Below are 24,497 nucleotides of genomic sequence, written 5' to 3' on the forward strand. Positions count from 1 at the left end.
ATAACCCCACTATATACCCTATCGGGCACCACCCTCGACTTCCACAGGCCACCGCCAAGCCTGTCTTGGTCCATTGGTTATGTCATGCAGGGTCTAGTTATCGGATGCGGTCAGCGATAAGAGATAAGGGGACGGAAAAGTGTAAAAGGGTGGGTGCGGATTGGACGGGGGAGGGGTTGCCTATCGCATTCTGTCAAACCTGTGGTTTTTTGCTGCGTGACTCTCTGCTCTGCCATCCATCCATCCCACTTGACCACCTGACCGAGGATCGAAACGGCAGAAGAGAGACCAACTGTTTCCTTTCTTCTCCTTCGTTTTTTATCCAAATCTCTTCAGTTCAACCCGACCCAGTTCAACAATCATGGCTTCATTTGCCGTCACGGCCTACGCCGCCTTATCGCACACGCCCAAGGCCGAGGAAGCTCTGTCGGGAATCTTTGGCAGCATCAGCTTGACCGCGTGGATATGCCTCCTCGTACGTTCGGTCCAAGGCCCTCGCAGTCACTACGCGCCGCTTCAGACATTGTAGTTTCCGGTGCTGACTTGCATGTCTGTCTAGCTGCCACAGCTCCTCGCCAATTACAAGGCACAGAGCGCTGACGGCCTGTCTATGGGCTTCCTGATCATCTGGCTGATCGGCGACGCGACGAACCTCCTAGGTAAGCAAAGCAGCCCTTTGGGCACCATTGTCTACGCCTCGAATCTTATGCTCAGTGATACTTTTGCCGTGGCACTTTTCTCGACCTCACCGCCGTCCCGAGCGGATGCGCCGGTCGCACCGAAAATTTCTGTTCCGGTCACCACCACCAGCACAACACAACTTGGCGCGTGCTCTTGGTACCTAGTTACTGACTCACCTTCTAACAACAGGCGCCCTCTTCACGCACCTTGCACCGACAGCAGTCGCCCTCGCGACCTATTTTTGCTTCGCAGACCTCATCCTCATTGGCCAGTGCGTCTATTACAACACCAAGAATGCCCGTCGCGCGTCACGCCGCCGCTCCACCGTCGCCCCGGCGGAAGCCACCGAAGACGAACCCCTCCTCCCGTCCCCGCGCCGCCGCAGCTCCTCTGCCGCCGGTCTCCCCGGCTCGCATCGTCGCCAGGGCCTGCACGAGGAGAGCTCGCTCGACCCGCTGCGCAAGATGGTCACGGGCGAGGACGACACCCCGGACAGCAACCCGTGGCTGCACAACACACTGAGCATCTTTGCCGTGTACCTCGTCGGTGCGGCCGGGTGGTTCGTCTCGTACAAGGCGGGCGCGTGGGACTCACCGGATGCGGACCTCGGCGCGCCCGGGCAGGCGGCCGGCACGTTGGAGAAGGTGGGCTTGTTCCTGGGCTATGTGAGTGCCGTGTGCTATCTCACGGCGCGGATCCCGCAGATTGTGAAGAACTACCGGGAGAAGTCATGTGAAGGTTGGTTTCTCGTCTCTCCCCTCTTGTCGATGATCTAGGAGGTCGAGTTGGGTTGTTAACAAAAGGAACACATGCTAACCTGTGGACGTCCAGGCCTCGCGCTGCTCTTCTTCCTCCTCTCGCTCACCGGAAACCTCACCTACGGCGCTAGTCTGGTCGCGTTCAAGCAGGACAAGGCCTATCTCCTCAACGCGCTTCCATGGCTGCTCGGATCCTTGGGTACGATAGCCGAGGATTTCGTCATCTTTGCGCAATTCCACATGTACGCGCCGCGTCGCGAGACGAAGCTGGACGACCAGGCGTAAGCGGGGGCATCTACACGTGGGTGACTGATACCAGCATCGGGTTACCTCTGCAGTCACCTGATGGAAGTACTGCTACGGCCCGCTTTGGACGATTTGAGATATTTGGTGATGTGAGATGTCGGGTGATGAACATGTACGAGGGGCGGTGACCAGATGGGATCTAGACGAGGACTTGCAAGCTTTGCGGCATTTGGGGCAGAGGGGTGCATCATTAAGGACTGCATTTTCGGCGTTTTTCTGGCAGGGTCATGATTACACAAACTTTGGTACACACACACGGTTTATCTAACCGGTACTTTACCCATCATGATGGCATTTGCATATATACATAATAATGACAGCTCGTTCTTTCAAGTCTCTTGATTGTTAATCATACGCGGAAAATCTTGAAGGGCACCCCGCTAGACCTCCCTTCGATGAGAATCTTCATCATTCGGAATCTAGGCTTGGTTATGGATTGGTTGCCCTGTACTGCATGCTGAGCTGTGAGACTCGTGGTTGCGCGAGTGACTGGCTCCGAGTCAAGCCCCCCGGTACGAGTGTGACGATTGCTTGTACGTAAGAGTATGGAGGAGGGAAAGGGGAGGGTCCTTGGATTAGCGGATACTTGGAAGCACGGGCTGCGGGTGCGGCGTTGTGAACCCTGCCGGTAGTCTTCGGCGCTCCCGGCCGGTGGCGGATGTGGCGTATGTGGCGTATGGCGTGTGGCGGGTCCGGCGGACGACGGGGATGGGTTCCGGGTAGGGTCCCGAAGTTAGACGACATGCCACGAATCGGAATACGGTCTTTTCAAAGCGCGCGTTCTGTTGCACCCTCTTCTGTTTGATTTATGTTTGATTTACTTTTAATTTATCTTTGTGCTTGAAAGAAATTGCAGACGTGTGCATGGTGAGACGGGGTTTGGAGGCTTGACATAGGATGATAGCCTCAGCAACAAAGACATATGATTCTCGCAATTTGAGCGACACTTCATCCCAGTGATAACCAGCGACACGATAGATCTCCCCGGCTTGAATGTATCTGATATAGTACAAATGTATACCGCAGCGTGAGTTTATCACTAGCCCCCCTAAATGTTTTTGAGTCTACACACGTTCGCTGTATCGGAGGTGCGGCACGTTCCTGCGGGCGTGGCTTCGAACACTTCATTGCAATACATTCTATCTGCGTCTTATTGGCTCGACGCGATCTTATCACTGCAGAGGATATGTGTTGAAACTATGAACGCCGAGGACGGGACGGCTCCCGGCTATGAAAAGGAAGATACAAGGCTGGGTCGCTAGTGTTGACCCTCTTTACTTTCTTTTATCTAAGGAAAGCCATCATCAGGTCTAGTTCAGATGTACCTATGGAGGATACTACGTTGTAGAGTTCCTTGTAGTTAGAGAACAAGCAAAGGAAGAACTAAGTAACCACGATGTGTGATACAGCGTTTATTCTACTTAATAACGATGATTTTGCTAGAGTAGAACCAAGCTGAGTTCAACTATTGAGTCAGTCTCACAACAGGGGAAGAAGAGAAGAAGTAGATGATCTGATATTATTACTATGCCCGTTCTTATGCAGTTAACTTGGTATGGTGTTCTATTTCTTATCTATTTCTTCACCAGTTCAAGGACTCGCGAAGCCTTTTTCAAAATGGGACGCTCAATCATTTCACAGTGATGGCACATGCGAATGAATGTGATTACATGAGGAGCGCGGTTTGAATCCCTTCTCCTTATCCGGCGAGGACTCGTCGCAGAAGGAGGTAAGAGTCTTTGGTAGAGGAGCAGCGGGCATTGTTCGTTGACAAGTGTCACCTAATAACAAGTGGCATTAGGCACCGAATTTGCTTTGCACAGTCTCGGACCAGCCTTACGACTGGGCGGATCAACTACGAGTGAAGACAGACAGGTTACCATTCTGTGTGGAAAAGGGCTCTCGACACTATGGTTGGAGGTTCTGGACCGAACCGTGCGTGTAGGAGGTGAGTTGGTTTGCTTGTAAAGACCTTTAACAACCCTTTACCTGCCCAGATATTGCGTTTCATGACGTGTTTTCGGGCATTTGGCGTGTTTCCAGCTAATTGTGCATCTTCCAAAGGCATTCAAGACGCAAGGGCGAAGAAATCAGACGACAGTTTAAGTCGGTGCCCATCCAGTACATCCTATAGGGCATTGTAAATTTGGCCTGCGTGGTCGACTCCAAGAAGCAGAAGCTCTCTGGTCGTCGTGATCAACACGACTCGGTGAAAATGAACACAGACGTACATCCAACTCACAGAGTTCGGACCAGAAACTACGTGGCCAACAACTAAGAGAGATCCACGAGCTTGACGCCGCTGTGAAGGAGGGACTGCGGGGCTTGAAGAACGAGTAGGCAGCCTCGAGCTTCGTCACGTCCTTCAGCCTACAGTCTGAACAACCCTTTATTTGGGCACGGCGGTGCTGCATTGTTCGCCGTACAAATGGTGCGTCGTCTTGAACAGCGTCTCAAGGCAACGGCGTTACGGTCAAAGAAGGAAGACGAAAACAACCAACCTCACGTCAACATAGCTACCGATGTGCCGACAGCTTTTCTCCTCTTTCGCTAGAGCCAACGGTTACACAACCACTGGTCGCTCAACAACTTCCCAGACACTCCATCCATTCGCTACGCTCCCTAAACGCCAGTGCAATCCAGAGAACCCGAAACACGTCGCCAGGACGACTGTCGCACCGGCATGGACGGGGCGACTAGCCCGAGCGACCTAGGCTAGGGGCGTATCGGTATCGTTTTATCTCCGTCAGCGTGCATTACTGCCCTCACGAAAGCAACAAGGGAACAAGAACCGCACTCGAACAAGCTCTGGGGCGAGCGACGGTAACACCATAACACGGAGGAATATTGCAGACCACAGCTTCGCGACTATTGATGAGCCCGGGCTATTGCTGCAGTTCTTGACCACTGCTACAGAAAGTCAAGTGCCCTGCCGGAGCGGGTGCTGTCGAGATATTCGATCATTGATAAACGAGGAAAGACAGCCCCATACATCACTCGTCGATGGAGACGGAGCACCTCCTACGTCGGAGGGAGTGTATCAGGGCAGGGGTCTGATTCACAAAATCCAGAGTCGCCCCAGCCGCGGAAAATCGCAGGGTGTTGTTCCAATAAAACGACAGTTATCCCCAGCGGCATCTGTTGAGCATCGAGCTCAGACCGGACGCGTCATGACGTCGGTCTGGGCCAAGCCAGCCGAGACCGCAGCTGAGGAACAGACTGTGACGAATTCCACAAGCCCACGGCGCGTACGCGGCCAATGAATGACTCGAGAGCCAGAGGAGCGCATGCGACGTTCCTCTGAGATAGGACACAATGGTCCCAATACTCCGCGAGGCCCTAGGGCCACCGGTACCCGCCATGGCAAGACATCGTGCAACGACAGACCGTAGCACCGAAACCAGGCCTCGGCCGGCGCGGTATGACGATCCAGTGACAAGCCGAGGAGCCTTAGTAGTAACGTCTTGTGAATATCGTTGAACGAGAACCATCGTCCGAGGGGATGTTCGTTTCCGCTGGTGTCGATGAGACTTTGGGGTTGAACCGTAGGGAGCGAAGTGACTCGTAAGAAGGGGGGACGGACAACACGGCATGAAGGGAACAAGAAACCCCCGCGCGCGGGAGATATACCACAAACACATTTCGTTCCCGCCGCGTATCAAGAGAGCATCAGCGGGATGGGCACAGAGTGCACAGCCGAAGGACGACAACAACCCCGTTGCCACGCGAAACTGCGATCAGAGAGTAGTAGGCGGATGGACTTCAAGGGGCGGGGGGGGAAGAGAGGAGAGGAGAGATCACTGCAGAGACGACCCGGGGCCCAGGTCCCATGAACGGGAGGGAACAGCAGAGCCGCAGGAAAGGGGAGGCGAGGCAGTCAAGCCGAGAACATGGCATAGTCATTGTCAGTGAATGATAATAAAAAGAAATCTTTATCCGGGACAAGAAAAAAAAGATGGCTCGTGCGGGTTTCTGTGAGGAAGAGGCACGAGGGGGGGGACGGACGCGGGCGATGATGACCTGCATTGCACACGAGCCGTCGAGTCCAGGTATGAACCCGGTAGAAGCTGCCTGGCCCGGCAATTGGTGTCGTCCGGGCGCCCACGCACGATCCCGGTGCGAGAATGGATTAGCTCAGCGGGATGCATCAGAGTCTGCGTCAATCGTGTGGTTCTCAACAATGGAAGAACGGGTTCGCAGGTTTGTATCGCTGGGTTGGGTGATGATGATGATGGTGATGATAACGATGTTGAAGGCTCGTCCCCTTCCCCTTCCCCCCCCCTCCCCTACCACCACCACCCCTTATCCAGGCCCGTACGCCACGTTTCGCAGGATCCGTCATGATGCTTCAGCCTCAGCCTTCAAATGCCAATGACAGCGCGCACCAAGCCCTCTTGGCTGTTTGGCAGATCCTCCTCGTCCAGACACATCTGCCACGAAGCGCGTCCGTCGGGTTTGGAATGTGACATTTCGCGACCGACAAGAAGCTGGGCATCGCCAGAAAAAGGGAGGGCAAGTCTGAAGTGGTGCGTCGCGCCTCGGTCATGGTCAGTGGCCCGATGACCGACGAAGGACTCTTCTGCGGGATCACCGTCAGGGATCGCGTCGATGAATCGAGCGACGGGCGATCGTGGACTGATGACGGTCGACTCTCGAGGCAGCGAGTGGGCCCCCCCCCCCCCCCCCCCCAAAAGACCAAAACTAAAAAACCGAACGAATGCCGGAATCAATCTTGTCGAGCCACGGATTTTGTTTCTGCTAGAGTGGCGACTTGCTAAAGGGGAGGGAGGGGTTTGTGGCTTTCCATCCTCAGGGATCGAACGTCCAAAGTGACAGCGAAGCCCCTGGTTCCAGCCAGGCACGCCTCGACGCCTCGTGCGCAGACGTCTCATCACCTGGGTTGGACCTTGCTGGTGGTCGTCTTGGTGAGCTTGATCAACTCGCGAAAATGCCAAGCTGCCAGCCAGACAGCGGTCGATTCGGCCACAATTACAACTCTATCTTAGTCCCTCCGTGATCTTGATTCTTTGTCTTTCCCCTTCATCAAAAATACCTATCTAAGAGGAACCGTTTTAGAGGATATGTGCATCTCCATGTTCAAGCCGTGGCCGCGTGATTGGCTGCTGCAGCTCAGCTGCCCTCTCACCACACCTGATCCATACCAGCCAATTAAAATACATAGATCTCATTTTCCCCCTTGCATCCTCGGTCCCGTACGAGACAGGTGCCCCACCACATCCCGGGAGAAGCGCCAGGGCGCGATCCTGAATGGGTGTGCAGAAAATTCGGGCGTATCGCATATCATCATTGAGAACCAATCACTGCTCACCAGCTGCGAAAAAAAAAATAGGGGAGTGGAGTGGAGAGGGAGGTGGGGCAACGGTCAAACGGTAACTCGGAGTGCAGTCGCCGACTTTGCCGTCTTGTCGCAATTGTGAGTAACCTACCTACCTACCTACTGCCTATTGTGCTATGCTACACCACCTACGCTTAATCCCCAACGTATTCCAGAACATCTGGGGCTTACTCACGCCCGTACCTGAGCCGCCTGTCCAATCGCCCGCGTGCTACCCTCCAACCTCACAACCTTAATTCCCTTCGGTCCCGTGGTCGATGCTGGAACCCGAACCTCTCTAACGATCTCGCGCGTCTCTTGTTCGGCGACCGTGACGGCGGCTTGGGCGCTTCTGCACCCGCGCCTCTCTCGTTCTTCATTTCCCTTCTTTTTTGCTCAAAGAGCCCCCCTCCCCCCGAGCGCAGACGCACGGCGCAAGACAGATGGATGCTGTGCCTTCATCCTCGTCCTTCGACCGAAGCGCCGCAAATCTCGTGTAAATCACGAGAGCCCACGTCCCAAGGATTCTAGGCGCGCCGCAACACCGAAGAAGAGGCTTTCGCCCGCCGGCATGACATTCCAGGCCCCAATAAATTAGAATCATTCCCCGCCCTCAACTCTCACCGCAATCCCGCATCGCTGCAATGGGTTTCACACCCTGAAACTCCACCCACTCATCTCGGTCCTCCATCCCCAAACGGGTTCCACGGGGAGGGGAGCCTCTCTCTCTTGCTCTCTGTCTCTCCCTCTGGCCCCCTGGTCCTCAGCCCATCGAACACTGAACCGCAGCCATGCCCCCTGCTCCCTTGAATGCTTAGCATCGATTGCGGTTCAATAACCTCCTCTGCTTGGCAAGCCTTGGGAGGACCACCCTCGCTCGTCTCCGAAGCCGCCCCCTCTCACACTAGACCGTATCCATAGACTACCTATCCGTCCAGACTTCCCTCTCCCTTCCTCCTCACGCCCTCAACCCACCTCTGTGCCACATTCCACAACGACCCCTGTCGAGACGAGTTTCGTCACAGCCCATCATCGTCCGATATCACAAACCCGCGTCCCTCTTTTCTTTTCCCTCTCTCCTCTCACGCTCTTACGCTCTCCTCGCTCACTCACTCACCTTATGCTGCCTCGTCTCACGGCTATCCAAAACACCATCAGCAACACCAGCCCGACGTCAACCAACCACGCAACACCACACGGTTCCTCACGCACGGCACCGCACGCACGCCAAGAGATCTGCACCCACTTCGCTCTTCGCTCGCTTCTCTTTTTAACACCGACATCCCGCCCACACCCACGCCTCTCCCGCTGAAAGTCTAATCCGCTTACACACGCTCCCCATATCTCTCTTAACTTCGTGCCTGCATCCTCGCCTCGTTCGTTTCCTGCACGCTGCGGCAACCCAGTGCGCCCGTCCTGCACGCTCACACACACAAACACCCACACTCACACTCCCGCCTACAACACTCATTTACATCAAGCGCCCGCCCCGTGCCTCGACATCCTGTTCCCAGCTGGTCTGAATCCCGAGAAGAAGAGAAAACCTTCCGCCCTTTCGCTCATCAACCTATACATCTGGTGCATCTCCGGTATATGCACCTTGACCGACCGAACAACTGCCCTCGCTCAACTACGCTCACGATATCGTCGCTAGCTCGACGACGACGATAAATCATACAAATTCCGCTCGCTACGGAGGACCGCAGGAAAAGGCGAGCAAGGAAATCCGACTAGAAAGAGAAAGGAAAGAAAAGAAAAAGGCATTCAAACAGGAAGATTGGTGGGGGAAACCAGCTCGACGGAGCCCGCCACATCTCGCGATATCCACAACACATATCCGCCGACGATGAAGGTCTCACTCGCCCTTCTGACGACGCTGTGCGCGTCCCTCGCGGCCGCCGGCGTTGTGATCACCCCCGTCCGCCCAAATCAAATCATCCCGCCAGACCAGAAGGTATCCGGGGACTGCTTCTTCGGCGTCGTCACGCCCCAGGGCTGCGCGTGAGTATTCTCTTGCCTTCTCTCACACAGTTTTCACCGCCCCGACTAACATATCCCTCTCCAGACCACTAAGGTCATGAAAAGAACTCCTTCCCGGCCAGACAGCGAAAACTTTAGGCCCCGCAGTAAAGGATCATCACACTCTATCCCGCCGTGTGATGAGGAGGGGGATTACGAAGAAGACAGGCCGGAGCTCGTCGCGAGCACTCATTTTTTTTTGTTGCTCCGGCGATTCCGATGAACCGTCTTCTTCTCAAAATGATTCCACCACCACCACCTCCTCCGCCACGCTTCATCGTATAAAAAAAAGGCTTACCTCTTCCACCACGACGGTGGGGAGGGGAGAGGGTATGGCCTTCGTGTCACCCTCGTACGATGGATGAGCAGCGGGAGGAAAGGCGGAGGATGAAAATCCCACAACTTTCAGTGACGGGTTCACGAAGCATCATCAGCACCATCATCAGCATCAGCGACATCTCATTATTTTTTGGGTATTGGGCATTTTCACAATCATGAAGGAGAGAGAGAAAGAGAAAGCGGAAAAGGGCGGACTTTCGGTGGAGGACTTTTTTTCCCCCTTCACCGACAAAAAAAACAAAACTAATGTGCATCCAAGTTCCGTACACATCGCAGTCATCGGCCTCCCACTTCGGACGTCCGATGATGCCGCGTGTATGGTTCTTGGCATTCTTCTTCACCACATTTTTTCTTACTTCTTATTCCTACCACCGATATCCCCCCTCATCCTACTCCCCTTTTCTCATCTATCTCACCATATAACTAGAATCTTCTAACCATATTATTCACTTTTCACATTAATTGAAAATGAATAAATTTTGAACAAAATCCCCCCCTCTTTTCCGTTTCTCACTTGACTTGTCTGACCGCTCTTACCCCTCACTAACAGCCAAGAATTTCAAGCTTGAAGCAGTCGTGTTTGACACGCTTCATGCCAGACAAGCCACGGCGCCCATCAAACACGAATCCCCTTCCCCCTAGTGGCTGGGCCGTCACGCCACTCAACACACCCAAACTCGCCCTCCTGGAAGAATACTCACTTACACACTAACGCACACACGCGCGTGCGCGCGCGCAAGTAGCAAATAAATGATAAACCGAACCCGATACACTTTTCCCGCAGCCTCGCTCGTGGCGGACCATGTTTTGGGTTTTCGCGTGCCTGGACGCACTGATGCTCGAGCTGCCTCAGAACCACCAACATCGGCGCCCGTGTGCGTTTCGTCCCGACCTCACCGCGTTCCAGAGTATCGGACGAAGGGGGGGTGCCTGCCTCTTTTCGCCCATGCCCTCTCCCCCTCCCCTCTCCTCTTCGTATTTTTCTTGCCATAGGTACCCGTGTGACCGTTCAGCCATTTGACCAATTCGCCGCCGCCGCCGCCGCCGCCGCCGCCGCCGCCGCCAAAAAAAAAAAAAAACCTGTTACAACCTACACACGAGAGCCTCAAGAACCTTAAGCCTAGCTAGCCCATGGGCCAATCCGCGTAGGCGACCTCACACACTCTCTGCCGCGCCTGGACGTTGCGATGAATCTTCTCCAATCACCGGAAGCTTGGCTGACCTATGTGCCTGGGAGACGACCAGGAAACCTGGGCCTCGTAAGTCTCGGTCCCGAGACGAGTCAACATCCAGACGAAGACGCGTCAGATGCTCGAAAAATAGAAACCGTCTCTTCCGATCGCCGTCCCCTTTCGCGTGGAACATTCATCGAATTCATTCCATCGATTACCAGATGAGGAAACAAAGTGTGTTTACTAAATTTCGTTTCTTTGGCTACTGATTACAGTCCCACGATGCGGCTTGATCATCACCTTCGCCCTTGGCCCGTGTCATCTGAAATGCCTCCCCTCCCGTTTCGGGCAAAGAAATCTCCCATCATGTCCTGCCATCGTTTGCGTGGGCTCTCGCTGGCGGTCGGTTTAACACTTCAGCGAATACTTGGCGTTGCGGTCGGCCTTCATTCCGCCCCAGTGTGTCTCGGGCGCTTCGCTGCCGTCCTTGCCGATGGCATGGGGCTTCCAGGGCTCGTCAAACGCTTCAAAGAAGAAGACGTTGAAGCCCCATTTGATCATGCCGCAGACACCCTCGCCGTAGAAAGCTTGAGCGTTGTCATGTCCGGGGACGGCCTTCTGGTACCTTGCGCCGTCGCTGGGCCAGCCTGAACTCAATCGGGGTAGTCAGCAATCCGACCTTCATCATTGCGGCATGGTCAGGTGGGAGTGCACGGAGTGAGATGTAAGGTATTCCGTGTTACGTGCTCGATGCACAGAGAAGATGACATATACAATGTCGACAAACGATCAGAGGAATGGATCAATGGTGACGAAAAGCGCGTCAATCAGACTCACCAGTCTCGCCCACCCACAGCTCGGGCTTGTTGGTCGATCCGCTGACGCTCTGGATGCGCCCGAACGCCTGCATAATGGAGTCGAAGAAACAGGCAGTGGCGTTGTCGCGTGTCTGGCCTTGCCAGTACGAGAAAGCGTTGGCGAGCAGAATGTCAGCCTGTTTGATGACAGCATCGGCCGTGCCGTCTTGGTACTTGTTCCAGCTGTCCGCCGTGCCGACTTTGAAGTGAGGTGCCGATGCCTTCATGTCTTTGATCATGTCTGCGAGTTGGACGCCCGTGAAGTTTCCACGATACAGGGATTCGGAGCCGACGGTGATGGCGTAGACCTGGGCCTCGTACCCGGGGGTATGGCGGAGGATTGCAGCTTTGTCGGCTGCGTACGACTCCTCCGTATCGGGCCTGCCCGTCCGAGTCAGAACGTGCCGCGTTTCCCCTTCTAAGCTTTGACGGAGTCGGGGGATGAGAAGCTTATCGATGGTGGGCAGTAAACTTACCAGATGCCTAGGATCACTTGGAAGTCCTCCTTCTTCGCAGCGGGGAGGATCTGCTGGGCCGTGTTGCACTGATCGGCGGCATAGATGCGCACGACGCTGCTGCCCGAGGCATCGCGAATGGCTCTGAAGTCCGCTTCGTAGTCCGCCTGATACTTGCATTGGCCATCTGGCTGCTTCGCACCGAGGGCGAAGCCCAGAGAACCGGAAGCCAGAGTCAGGCCAGGGGCTGCCGCCAGGGTGGTGGCGGCGATCACTGACGCGAGATGCATGGCAGCTTTTGGTGAGCGAAGGCTTACGAGTATCAGCCTATGTAGAGTCGTTTGAGGTGCTGGCTGCGAATGAGATGATTCGAGGTATCTTTTACAGGTGGAGGAGAGAGAGACTATTGAATAATTGAGGCAGAGGGACGATGGAGGGTGGATTTAGGTTGATGCAAAAGAGGAGAAAAGAAAGACGACTTTTGTCAATAAGACAATAAGACGGGGGATGGGCGGAACCTCGTCATTCGAATGTGTTCCTCGTAACAGCCCATTCCACGAGTGAGGGCATTCAGCATCTAGTTTGGGAAGGAAGTGAGCGTTCTCCTCCTGCCATGTCCGAATCAGGAAAGAGCGGGATGCAGCCAGGGTCAAAGCTTGGCATCCCGCACCTCCCTCGCGACTCGGGACGAACCAGTGGAACAGAACACACAGCGATCGTCTCTTCTTCGGTGCTTTCCAACCCCTAAGCTTACTAAATGTGCCAGGAGCTTTGGCACTTTCGTCGTCGTTTTCGCTCTCGCCATCCTTCGACTTCGCCCGCAGTCTGCCTTCCGCTCTGGGCCGGCTGCAATTCTCATAAGCTCAGCTGTCCATGCCATGTTATTTCCCTTTTTTTGTCGGCAACAGTGACTGTTTCATCCAACGTCATGTGCTGATTCGAGGCTGATAACTGCGAAGACCGTAGTTGTTCAGAACAGGAGGCATTGCATCATCCAAAGCAGATCGTTCACTACGATGGGAAAACTATGAATTGAGAATAATCGCGGTGCCTTGTACTCGGCCCCGCATGTTCATTAATCAATAACAGAAACTATGTTGTCCCATGACAGGGGAAGAGGGTATAAAGCAATCCACCATGTACAGGAAGCCCGATTCATTATCGCCGTTAGTTTAATCATGGATGCAGCGACCGTGTTGATCCCACCCCAACGCCCGATCCATGCAGTGTTTGCAGCCGTTCAATTATATACACAAGTTAAAGAAAGGACATGAAGACTTGGACAGCTAACAGAGCGCCGGTTGCAATCCAAATGTTAGCAGCTGTCGAGCGGCCAGCAGCGTTCTCATCGTTACCCGAGCTATCGCCGCCACCGCTGCCGCCGCCGTTGCTAGAACCGGCCTGGCATTCGCCAGTGAAACGGGCGGCCGCGTTGTCGCCAAGGGGAATCTTTTGCAGGTTGGTACCGCAGTTGACGTAGGGGGCGAAGTGAAGAGCAGGTGTCTCTTGGTCGAAAACGACATATGTCGAACGGAGGAATGAGTCGCCAAGAAGATAGGCGCCGTCCGTGGCCTTGTCTGCACCGAGGACGCAATCGCTACTGCTCACTTGCCAGATGAACTCAGACAAGGGCACCTTCATCGTATAGTCGCCAAACTTGAAGTCGATCGTGCCCCGGGAGTTACACGGCACAACGTACATGTTAACCGAAGAGTCGAGGCGACCGCCCAGGTCACTTCCCAGTTGATCGACCAAGGCCGATGGAAGATAGCTGAGGGTGGCTCCAGTATCGAAGAAGACGGGGAATTTGGAGTTGGAGTATGTCTTGGCGTTGCTGCCGGATTTGCTCAAACCAACCGAGTCGAGTTGGACCCAGTATCTGAGAGGAAGATTAGACGAGCCGGCGTGGCAGACAAAGTCGCATGTAGCTCACCTATACAGGTTCTCACCGTTCTGAGGCGGAAGGATGGGCGCAGTGTGCAGATTGCCGCTATACTTCTTGGTGTCGACACCACCGAAAGAGATGAGGCCGCTACCCGTCTTCTCGTCCTTGGTTCCGAGCGCAATGCCCATAGTCAGTGACTCGATGACGTTCTGTGCCTTCATCTCATCAACAACGGTACGGTAGCCAGTGTTGTTGACGGCCTCGCCGAAGCTGAGGCCGAGAATACCCCTGTTAAGGTCGATACTGTCAGTGGCGTAACCGAAGTAGGTTCTCCGCAGCGCAATGTCTGTTGAATGTTTGATCAGTTCATGCAACTTGAACAGGAAGTAATGGTATGTCAACATACCGCTGCCGGGAATGGCGATATTATCGTTGACATATTGCAAAATGACCTTCCCTTTGCCATACGTGATGCTGCCCGTCTGGCTAGTAATCGTCGCGGATGACGAATCTTGCGGGTCGTACTGGCCGTTGGCTCTGCAGGACAGTGTCTGGGCGTTACTGCCGGCATTGACGCAGTTGGGGTTGACCCAAAGCTCGGAGGATCCGGTGTCGATGGCGACCTTGGTGTCTTGGCCGGGAGTGCCGATCATGACTAGTGAAGCGAGTTAGCAAGAGGCAAAAGGATTGCAAACGCGAAAGAGAGCAACAGCACGTACGCTCAATCAAGTAGGTTGTCGAAGTGACATTGAGAACCGGAGCATCCGTGTCTGTGACTTGTCGTCTCCTCAAATTCTCCAATGGATGGATCCTAATGTCCTGATAAACAGGCAGCGAGAGGACGCCGGGACTCGTGTTCGTTTCTTCGCGGGGAACCGAGACCGCGGACACGCTCGCTACGAGAGCAGCGAGAGGCAACAGGCGGGCTGCCATGACGATGTCTGGTGTGTAAATTGCTGTCCGGGTCACTGGTGGGTATCTGCCTGGTATGCGGCTGGCAGCAGTGCGACGTCGGGAGTGTCTAAGAAACGAATCGACCAAAGAGTTTGTTTCTGTTGTAGATGCAGATGCGGAATCCCAAGCCCAAAACCGAAATCGACAAATCAAGCCAACAAACAAGCTCGAGAAGGGGGGGGGATGCCCAAGAAAAAGAGTGGGATGACAATGCTTTTAAACGACTGTGGTGGTGGTTGTGCTTGGCAAATTGGTCGCCCAGACTCGTAGCGCGAACTAGGAGACGAGTGTGTGGATGAAAGTGAGGTGGATAGATGGGAGGCCAAGGAGTCGACCGGGAAGTGTTTGTCTAGGCGCCCTGCAGCAGCTGCAGCAACGTCAACACCAGCTACATCACTAGGGAAGGACAGGCAGACACAATTAAAGGGAGCAGCAACCCGGGAAGGGGAGCGACGCGGGAGCAGCCCCGTCCCCCTGCCCGGTTGGTGACCTCACTGGATCGGGGTCAATTATGGGGAAGCTGGGAAGGAAGCTGGAAGCTGGAAAGGAGGAAGGGGGCGAGAACCTGAGAAGGCGGTAATGTTGCGCTGCACTGTGTGGGTGTTGGTGCTGACATGACTAACACACTGCAGGTAGGTATATTTACTGCACGACTTGGGCAAAAAACTACATGGAAGATCCTCGAAGCAGACCTGTGAAGGAGCCTTTCCACCCCCTGTGGCTGGGCTCAGCCGAACTCTGCTGGCGCAGTTCAATCCTGTGGCTGGCTGTCTCAAACGAGGATTACCATTTCCTTCTGGACAGCCACCGCCAGCCACGTGCCCATGCCATTCGTCCGTTCCTGGAGAACTACGGGGACTTGCTTTCAATCAAAGCCAGTTTGTTGACTGGAAAGAGGAACAAGGCACAGGCCGAGACGCAAGACCGGGAGTGGCTTGAACGCAGTAGACAGCCCCTGAATACAGTATTCGCACACCAACCAATATTACAAAAACGCCGCTCTTTCCAGGTACCCAGCGCTGAGGTTGACTTTTTGGATTGTCAAAAAAGGGAAAAGGGGGGGAGTGAGCAAAAGTACGTACATTTCCGCGAAAGCAACCTTACCCTTCCTTACATTTGTAGCAGTCCGCTGAGGACCAGGATGTGGCATGTTCGCATCTTTGGAGCCAACCAATCTACCAGCCCTCTCTTGCTCATCGTCAGTATTATTTATTTTTTCTTCTTCCTCCAGTTTCCATGCCACCGAGAGGCATCAACATCAACAACAACGGCGTTCCCCCTCCAGCAGGATTCAGGCGGCGCGCCAGACTAATTTCCAGGTAGAAACTCCCGCCAGCAACCGGCGCCAGACGTGGCAACGGAAGTAGCGGCCGTGCACAGCCTCCCAAAAGAAGCCGTCGGAGTTTCGGCATGAACCATTCAGCAGCTTTCATTCACCCTAAATGTGCACGCTGCGAGCCTGCAATGGCAGACATGCAATGCACACACTCTAGCAAGTGCAGCTGACCTTGGGCTGATTCATCAGACCGATTGGCGGGTTGCCTCCCTCCCCCACTCTGCCGCCTTCGACACCAGTGCAGCGTGTTTGTACACCAGTGGCACCCGCGGAAGCCTTGGCAAGTGCATTACGACGACATTCGCCCGCCCTTCTGTCATTCGTCGCTCCTCTGAGTCCTAACAGGCAAAATCTGGGGGGCAAGACTGTTCGCCGTCTGGCCGTCACGCGCTGCCAACCAAGGTTATGCCATCTTCCCACTCTAATATCCTCGCTGTGGTCCACCACGAGCCCATGCCAGAGATGATTTGCAAGGCTTGGCTTGCCATCCAACCATCCGCCGTGGCCGAGCGTTCACGATACGAATACACGCATACTCTAGACGCACAAACTATCCGTCTGTCGTGAGAACCATCCCCAACCGAGTCCTCCTCCCAACGTATGGGATCTTTTTCTTGGAGGACGCAACTATCACCGGCCTGCATGTGCGAGAACAAAGCGAATTGAGTCGGTCAACGTCGCTTAAGCCAGAGCAGCTTGCCGCCGCGATTCGGCCACGCCTCCATGCCATAAGCCCCCGTGAGCTGTCTCCGGCTAGCGTAGGCGGCGTCAGCCAGAAAGCCACTACGACCCGCTTCAAACGGATGAGACAGGACCGCCGATTCTGCCTCGCTATGGCACCCGCGATGCCGTCCAAGGACCTTGGCATCGGCGCGTACTGAGCCTTACGAATCATGATTTCCAATACACCTCCAGTCACCCACCTCGAGAAATCCAGCTAGCTCAGCAACAGAATCTGCAGGGGGGCGCGCAGATCTCCCTTGACATGGAGCATTCTATGGAGAAGTTAGATGCCGGTTATCCCAGCCCCAGTTTGTCATCCTTTTGTTGATTTGGTACAGCGAGGTTGAAGCGGAGTCCTTTCGGCTCAGTATTTCTCCATCTGACGATTTTATCTTCGTCCGCGCGGATGCCTTCCGGCATCGCCTTGAAAGATTCAAAGATGCCCACTGAACGGCGCTTCCGTTCATACTGTGTGCCTCGCCTTCCTCGGCGGCTTCGGGGCCCAGTCAGTTTCTTATTCTCCCTGCGCTAATTCTCAGCCCTGAGGCAGAATCGCCAGATTCGGAATACGGAAGGGGGCTTGGAGCTCTGCCGAGTCGCGAATCCAGACTTATGGTGTGCGTGTGCAGCCAGCTGAAGACCACCGATACGACATGCGGCAGCCTTGTCTGCCACGTCGTTTTAACGAAACCTCTTGGAGTTTCGTCACGGTGACTCCGCACTTGGCCGTCTCGCCCTGGACAGACTTCCGGCACAATAAGATTGTTCACGTCATCCAATGACAAGACATGGCATCCCTGGCTCCCGTGTCGACGAAATTGATCTGCCATTCCCTCGTGCGACGCAACATCACGGTTCACCCGCATCTGCTTCTGCATCCCCCTGCGACTACAGCTGCGATTAACAAAAGGTTTTGTCGAACCTTAATTCTTCCACAACCCGATCTGTCACACAAAACACCTTATGCGGCATGCGCCCCACCCAAGTTCCCGCGTCTCGTTCCGGCTCAGCGCAGTCGATAGACTAAGGTTATTTTTGTAAGAGTTTAATCACTCATCAGCCCATTCTAAATATCGTATGCGATGTTCCATTTACAGATCGAGACTTTCGTTAGTTGTGTGAGGGAACCCGGAAGCCCTCACTTATATGTTGCCAACGTCATCAGTTTTCGGGCGTACTAGCCACATATTTGAACCCAACGGGACGACTTCGCCTTCAGCTACTCTTTGTCGTCGTCACACAGGGGGAAGGGGTCACCGTTGAAAAATCGGCCTTACCAGCTCGTTAAGAAAACGGCTGAAGCTCCAATGTCTCTCAATCAGGGCCTAGGCTAATCACTGCGCCCAGCCGTCTCCACTGGCTCAATAGTGACTAGGCTGTCTGACATATTGCGGCCAGTTTGCAGGCAAGACAATATGTGCCACTCCCAAGCCTCTCAGACTGAGACGGTTGGTTACCGAAGCGAGCTGCCGCAATGATGGAGGAGCCTCACCCAGCCCCATCCCGCCCGCTACCATGTACCACTCTGTGTCTGGTGCTGTACTTGCTCGTAGCATCTCATGTGGTTCATCACCGCCATCTTCGTCTATGGCTGTGTTCCATCATACGGCTAGATTCCACCACGTAGCACATGGACGACGAGGGCGACGAATGAGACCGTCCGGGAACCTCGATCACGACATGTGCTGAGATTGCATTACTGGTGTCCTGCAAATTCAGCGACCGGAAATCACTCGGGGCAAATCGAGAATACAGTGGCTTTTGAGCTGCAAGCCTGTGGACTTCGGTGCAGTCTCCGAATATTATCGCATGCATCCGTGCACTCTGGTTTCCAAGCTCAATGATTGTTTCGATTCTACATGTTGCCGAAAGAGGGGACCCCGACAGCGGCTGCATCCAACACAACTCCCTGCTCTAGCAGTCTGTCCTTGAGAAATTCATAAGGCACATCCTGCATCGTGTACCCATTCTCGATGGCTACATCACACGCGTTGGCACACGCCTGTCCCAAAGCATAGAACTGATGTTCCAGTCGTATAGCCCCTTAATCGATTATCAGCTAGCCAGCCACGACACGCGGGTTTGGACATGATAGCGCACCATAGCCAACGTGAGAAGAGCTCGGGCACGTCGGGGTAATGAAGTTGACCGCCTCGGTACGTCTGGGTACCAGCGCTCTGTATGCGATCCCGAATGGCCGCCACCGGTGGCGGTCCTTGAAGATGAAGCCCTCGTTGCGCACCCTCCCGTCCCGAAGAACGCGGCGGACGCTGTGCATGTCCGGCGGCCAGTACGCCACGGCCACGGGGTCCGGGACCTGAGGCGCGCCGCCCTCCGACGCGGCCGCTTGCGTGACAACGTAGTCCGAGATCATGCGCCGAGCGTCGCGCACGTAGAGCTCGCGGGGGAAGTGTCCGTTTTCGGGGAACTCGTAACGGCAGTAGCCGAACCGCGACCACTCTTCCCGGTAACATTTCTGGCGTTTCTGTTAGAACTATCTGCGTGAATGCCCGGTGCGAAGGGGCAAGGGGGTGGACGCTGCTTCTCACGGGAACTGCTTCGTCTGTTACGAGAAACCAAAAGAACCCCTTTGTGAACCGAGCCGTGTCATCCAGGATGCGGGCCCGCTGCTCGTGCGACGCGACGGGCCACTCGTCGTTCATGCCCACCAAGTCGGTCGAGAGGGCTCCTTCGGACCCGATCAGGTCCGTCTTCTCCCCGGGTATCCTCTTCTTCGGCGCGTACATCTCGCCGCCAGCTTGGATGAACCGCCGATGAAGCTCGTAGTGTGCCGGGTCGTATCCTTCTGGCTTGGTGAACGGCACCCGATTTGCGGGGTCGTCGGTGAGAGGCATACGATATGAGTAGGACTGGAGGTGCAAGTCGCCGTCGCCGGGGGTTCCGAAGGGCTCGTCGGAGATGCCGTACAGTAGACCGCTCGATGGGTCGCCCGAGCGCATGTATGGATCCATGTCGACGTCGATTTGGCAGAAGACCGTCTCTGCGCGGACGCCAGCGAGGGACTCAGAATACGTAGCCATTGGTTCGCGGCCGCGCGTCCAGGAAAGCGAGGCGGCCGCCAAAAGGTCGCCTTCGTAGGAGGCTTCCACGAATATCTGGTCGCCATAAGTCAAACCGTCACTTATGATCGTGAGGCATCCCCTACCTTCCCGGCAATGATTAGACCGTTTTCCAGCTGGACGGTCTTGATCGTGTTGCCATCCCTTCGGACAACGCCGGGTTCGCTCAGCCGAGACTACGCATGCCTAGTTCAGTCGAGCCCTTCGAATGGTGACGGCACGAAGCAGCCAAAACATACCCTGATGATGGCAATCGAGCGATGCTCATCCAGCCATTCCCTAATGATCCGCTCGGCAACCCTCGCCTCAAACCGCCAGACTTCGGGGACCTTGAGCCTCTTCTTCACGACCTCGTTCAAGCGGTCCAGACGGCCGTAGTGCGCGCTGATTCTCCGATGAAACTCGAGATTTAGACCGCCCACCGCAGTGCTGTTCTGGAACTCGGCCTGGTTGTCAATGTCGGTGGCGCCGAGTCCGTTCACCTGGATGCCGCCTGCTTAGACGTGAGGCTGGCTTCTTCCGTGACACCTCGGCAGCTCGTCTCGACGAGTCGAGTTGGAGAATCCTCACGTACCGATGTGTTCTTGCGGGGAGATTAGGCTCACCGAGCGGCCTAGCCGCGCAGCTTGGATGGCTGTCGCAACGGCGCCGGAGGTCGAGCCGTAGACGACGATGTCGTATTCCTCAGGCGGCGACATGTTTGGATGAGATACCGGAACCTTGATGTGATACCTGAACCTCGAAATGACCGAATCATCTACCCTCCCTCATGGAATGACTCAATGCTTCGGATGTACTGAATGGCGGTTGATAGTGCACGGGGCAAAACGTTCTTCCTGAACGCTGGGGGGCGTGGAATCCCTCGGTTACAAGTAGGTGGGGCCGTTCTCAGGCGACTCCGCTTCACGGAGGTAGGCCGGATACCGGTGCAGAGAGGCCGGGTTTGACGTCGACGTCGTTTATGTAGAAAGTCACCAGGCTGTCTGAACGGCAAAGAAAAAGAATCTCGTATCTGATCGAACTCATTCCGTATGCAAGCTGATTGGGTTTGGAACGTCGATTCGGCCATCGTTTGTCGACTTGAGGTCGGGCGCCGGCATCATTTCCGCAATTCCGGCGCTGTATGCACTGCCGAGCTCCTCTGCCGGCGCGGGGGAACACATACCCCAACACAGCTCTCTCAGCAACCACGCCGCCCGTTGAAGACGTAGCCGCCGAGTGTCAACATCCATGTGAAATGCGCCCAACTCAACAAAGCGCGGTTCCGTTTCTTAACACAAAATGAATCCCAATGACATCCCTACACTGCAGGAAGCAGTCCTGATCGAGGATCCGGGCCTCGACGCAAGGGTCGTGGTCCGCGAAGATGTACCTGTGGGAGCTCCCGGCCTGTACGAAGTACTTGTTCAACTCAGCTTCACGGGGGTTTGGTTAGTCCAGTATAAGCCGTCGCTATTCCGGATGACGAAACTCATGAAGTCCTGCCAGTGGATCAGAAGTCCGGGCTCTCCGCGGCTGGGGCTCGTACGACCCGATCGTGGGCCACGAAGGCATCGGCAGTGTCGTCAAGCTTGGCGGTCACGTCCCCGAGTCTCTTTTGGGGCGAAAAGTCGGAGTAAAGTGGCTGTACAGGGCCTGCGGCGAATGCTCTGTCTGCGTCCGCGGGTTCTCCAACAATTGCCCGAAGCAGTTGAACACGGGAAAACAACGACCGGGAACGCTGCAGCAGTACGTCGTTGCCGATTCGCGGTATCTGACCCCGATACCGCGGGGCATCAGCGACGAAGAGGCGGCACCGTTGCTTTGCGCGGGTCTCACCATGATGGGCGCAGTCTCGATGCTGGACAACGACCTGTCTCGTCGTGATTGGGTCGTCATCCAAGGCGCGGGAGGAGGGCTCGGCCATCTTGGTGTGCAAATCGCGTCCAGGATGAGAGGGCTTCGCGTCATTGCGGTGGATACTGGGCATGAGAAGCGGACGTTCACGGAGACCCTAGGAGCAGAAGCCTACATCGACTACGAAGCTGATGATGTGGAGAGAGCGGTTATAGACTTGACTGGGGAGGGAGCTCACGCCGTTATTGTCGTCCCCGGGTCTGAGGACGCTTATAAGATTGCCCCCAAACTGGTGAGGTCCATGGGCACGGTTGTTTGCGTCGGCTTACCACACAATGATTTCCAACTCCCGATTTCGATCACTAAATGCGCCATCAAAGGTATGGTTTCCTTGCGGCACGTTTGGTCGAGGTATCAGGCAGTGAAACTGACACAAACTTACAAGCTTTGACGATCAAAGGCGCCATGGTGGGCACGGAGGAGCAAATGTCCGAGTTGCTTCAAGCAGCGAGTAAAGGAATTGTACGGGCAATCGTGGAACCGTTCAAGTTCTCTGACGTCCCAGATATTTTAGATCGGCTTGCGAGAGAGCAGATACTTGGGAGGGCCGTCGTCCGCTGTCTCTGAGACAGTTTGCTTGTTTCAAGACTCGTTCTTTCTTTCTATATTTGCTCTCCCGTTTCCCTCTCCTTCACGAACACTTAAATAGCCTCAAAGATGATACAATTAGTAGATGGCACTGGGTGTTATAAACTCCGCCTATGAGTAGTCCAACGAACACTGTGGCCTGAATGCAGTCAACTGAGAGATGAAATGTGATATCGATCATTCCCGTGGGTAATTTTCCGCTTCTGGATGGTCGACGTGCCTGCGGCATGATATAAACCCAAATAACGTTGGTTCTGCCATGGACGCATTCTTGATATGGCCAATGGCCCGAAGATGTCACTGCCATCGGGCGACTTTGCCGCAAACACACATAATTATTTGCCAAGATGAGGGGCATTATTAGACCACACCGCTGCCAACCCAAGTGTACATATACGTCCTCAGATCGCGTTCAAGATGTTTATCCATCAAAGGCAACTTTTAAAAGAGCATCCACAGACTGTCAATCCCCGGACTCTGTCAACATGTCTAAACCTGAAACTCGTGTTTCTGCGAACAACACACCGGTTCCTCCAGAGTCGGATCCACCAGCTCAACTGACTCTTGACGAAGGCGGCGACAATGCTGGTGTGATTATCCCCGAAGACCCGAAGAGGTACCAGGTCTGGAGAATTTCAGGGCCGTCGGCACACTTTTCTAACCCTCGCCTTGAATGCAGCTTACAGATGACGACGAGTCGGCACTTGGAAGCGTAAGTAGAGCATGCTTCAGAAGGAATTTGCATTGATTTGGGCCCTACGTGCAAATCTGATAATATAAGTGATACTAGAACAACGCATCATCAACCACCAGCGTAACAAGCTCGGTTTTGGACTACCGGCTTGAGAATGGACGGACCTACCACGCGTACAAGAACGGCAGTGAGTGTCTTGTTGGAACCTGCCATGCTGTAATAAAATCTTACAACTGTAGAATAACTCATTCCCAACGATTAGCGCGAGCTAGATCGACTGGGTATGGTTACTTGCCGCGTCAAACGGCCTCACATGAGTCGATGCGGGATCCTGACTGACACGCTTTTGTTGCCAAAGATTTGGAGCAAAACATGTTCCTCCGAACTTTTGGCAACCGGCTTGGACCTGCCCCGCCAAACGAAGAGAAGTCGAACGTAGGACGCGTTCTTGATTCGGGTACAGGCACTGGCATCTGGGCAACTGATTTCGGCGAAGAACACCCTGACGCTGAGGTTGATGGCGACCCCCCCTTTTTCGAGGCACCTAAGGCTTTGCTGATAATTTCCCCAGGTTATCGGCGTCGATCTTTCTGTTACTTGGCCAAATTAGTACGTGTCACCCAGAAAGTGTGCTGGAAACAGTCCTAAACATATTTAGTATGCCTACGAACGTGAGGGTTGAGATTGATGACCTCGAGGAGCCGTGGATCTTTTCTCAGCCCTTGAACTACATACACAGTCGAAACATGCAGGCGGTAATCATCGATTGTGCCAGTTACATCAAGAAGTGCTATGAGTGAGTAGACATGACAGCTACAAGGAAACTTTGAACCCGCTTAGTTGACAAAGTCAGCAACCTTGCTCCTGGTGGGTATCTTGAGGTGAACGAGGTCGACCTCTTCCCGCAGTCAGACGACGGGACTCTCAAAGACGACTCTGCAATCTTGGAGTCGACTCGGTTGATCCATGAATGTTCAACTATCTTTGGACGCTCGCCTCTGAAGCTGGAGGACCTGGCTGAAATCATGACCAGTGTGGGCTTCGAGGACGTCACAGCCCAGAAATTCAAATGGCATACGAACTCGTGGCCTAAGGATGCGCACTACAAGGAGTTGGGTGCATGGTGCCATGATAACCTCGTAGCTGGATGGGAGGGTGTTTCCATGGCACCTTTCACCAGAGCGCTGAATTGGTCCAACAAGGAGGTCATTGTATTCATGGTTGATGTGCGCAAGGAGCTTGCCAACAAGCAGATCCATGCATACTTCTCAGTGTAAGTGAAGATCCAATGTCTTGTCTTCGAAGTCAAGCTGAAATTGAACAGATGGTCGGTCTATGGCAGGAAGTCCAGTACGCCAAAATCGCCTACTGTCGCTTGAGATCTGAGCCTCGGATCTCGTTCGTTCATTTCATGGTTCT

At 54.6% G+C, this 24,497-nt stretch overlaps 8 protein-coding genes across 8 annotated transcripts; 4 read left to right on the forward strand and 4 right to left on the reverse strand.

Moving 5' to 3' along the window:
* The first annotated feature begins 205 nt into the window (after positions 1–205).
* CDEST_14527 (uncharacterized protein) lies at positions 206–2,065 on the forward strand. The gene is made up of 4 exons (XM_062930683.1): positions 206–475; positions 560–659; positions 871–1,419; positions 1,513–2,065. Exons 1-4 carry the CDS (start codon positions 362–364, stop codon positions 1,722–1,724), a joined length of 975 nt encoding a protein of 324 aa, XP_062786734.1. The 5' UTR covers positions 206–361; the 3' UTR covers positions 1,725–2,065.
* A 3,584-nt stretch (positions 2,066–5,649) lies between these two features.
* On the reverse strand, positions 5,650–6,414 carry CDEST_14528 (uncharacterized protein). The gene has a single exon (XM_062930684.1). The coding sequence runs from the start codon at positions 6,289–6,291 to the stop codon at positions 6,100–6,102; it is 192 nt and encodes a 63-aa protein (XP_062786735.1). The 5' UTR covers positions 6,292–6,414; the 3' UTR covers positions 5,650–6,099.
* Positions 6,415–8,119: 1,705 nt separating this feature from the next.
* Positions 8,120–9,933, forward strand: CDEST_14529 (uncharacterized protein). Its single transcript, XM_062930685.1, has 2 exons — positions 8,120–9,081; positions 9,146–9,933. Exons 1-2 carry the CDS (start codon positions 8,927–8,929, stop codon positions 9,159–9,161), a joined length of 171 nt encoding a protein of 56 aa, XP_062786736.1. The 5' UTR covers positions 8,120–8,926; the 3' UTR covers positions 9,162–9,933.
* A 913-nt stretch (positions 9,934–10,846) lies between these two features.
* CDEST_14530 (Putative glycoside hydrolase family 17, glycoside hydrolase superfamily) lies at positions 10,847–12,454 on the reverse strand. Its single transcript, XM_062930686.1, has 3 exons — positions 11,944–12,454; positions 11,448–11,848; positions 10,847–11,257 (listed from the first exon to the last, which is right to left on the reverse strand). The coding sequence occupies exons 1-3, from the start codon at positions 12,210–12,212 to the stop codon at positions 11,019–11,021; spliced, it is 909 nt and encodes a 302-aa protein (XP_062786737.1). The 5' UTR covers positions 12,213–12,454; the 3' UTR covers positions 10,847–11,018.
* Positions 12,455–12,976: 522 nt separating this feature from the next.
* Positions 12,977–15,150, reverse strand: CDEST_14531 (Putative aspartic peptidase A1 family, aspartic peptidase domain superfamily). The gene is made up of 4 exons (XM_062930687.1): positions 14,527–15,150; positions 14,214–14,462; positions 13,856–14,153; positions 12,977–13,801 (listed from the first exon to the last, which is right to left on the reverse strand). The coding sequence occupies exons 1-4, from the start codon at positions 14,738–14,740 to the stop codon at positions 13,180–13,182; spliced, it is 1,383 nt and encodes a 460-aa protein (XP_062786738.1). The 5' UTR covers positions 14,741–15,150; the 3' UTR covers positions 12,977–13,179.
* A 3,465-nt stretch (positions 15,151–18,615) lies between these two features.
* Positions 18,616–20,876, reverse strand: CDEST_14532 (Putative FAD/NAD(P)-binding domain superfamily). The gene is made up of 5 exons (XM_062930688.1): positions 20,475–20,876; positions 20,140–20,393; positions 19,370–20,086; positions 18,921–19,296; positions 18,616–18,863 (listed from the first exon to the last, which is right to left on the reverse strand). Exons 1-5 carry the CDS (start codon positions 20,596–20,598, stop codon positions 18,676–18,678), a joined length of 1,659 nt encoding a protein of 552 aa, XP_062786739.1. The 5' UTR covers positions 20,599–20,876; the 3' UTR covers positions 18,616–18,675.
* A 222-nt stretch (positions 20,877–21,098) lies between these two features.
* CDEST_14533 (Putative alcohol dehydrogenase, zinc-type, GroES-like superfamily, NAD(P)-binding domain superfamily) lies at positions 21,099–22,563 on the forward strand. Its single transcript, XM_062930689.1, has 3 exons — positions 21,099–21,330; positions 21,389–22,116; positions 22,182–22,563. The coding sequence occupies exons 1-3, from the start codon at positions 21,182–21,184 to the stop codon at positions 22,361–22,363; spliced, it is 1,059 nt and encodes a 352-aa protein (XP_062786740.1). The 5' UTR covers positions 21,099–21,181; the 3' UTR covers positions 22,364–22,563.
* A 306-nt stretch (positions 22,564–22,869) lies between these two features.
* CDEST_14534 (Putative S-adenosyl-L-methionine-dependent methyltransferase superfamily) lies at positions 22,870–24,457 on the forward strand (the record flags this gene model as incomplete). Its single annotated transcript, XM_062930690.1, has 7 exons — positions 22,870–23,096; positions 23,198–23,265; positions 23,437–23,591; positions 23,650–23,687; positions 23,737–23,874; positions 23,932–24,351; positions 24,403–24,457. The coding sequence occupies 7 exons, from the start codon at positions 22,870–22,872 to the stop codon at positions 24,455–24,457; spliced, it is 1,101 nt and encodes a 366-aa protein (XP_062786741.1).
* Positions 24,458–24,497: the final 40 nt, after the last annotated feature.

The sequence above is a fragment of the Colletotrichum destructivum genome, chromosome 10 (assembly GCF_034447905.1).
Source record: "Colletotrichum destructivum chromosome 10, complete sequence".
Classification (NCBI taxonomy): domain Eukaryota; kingdom Fungi; phylum Ascomycota; class Sordariomycetes; order Glomerellales; family Glomerellaceae; genus Colletotrichum; species Colletotrichum destructivum.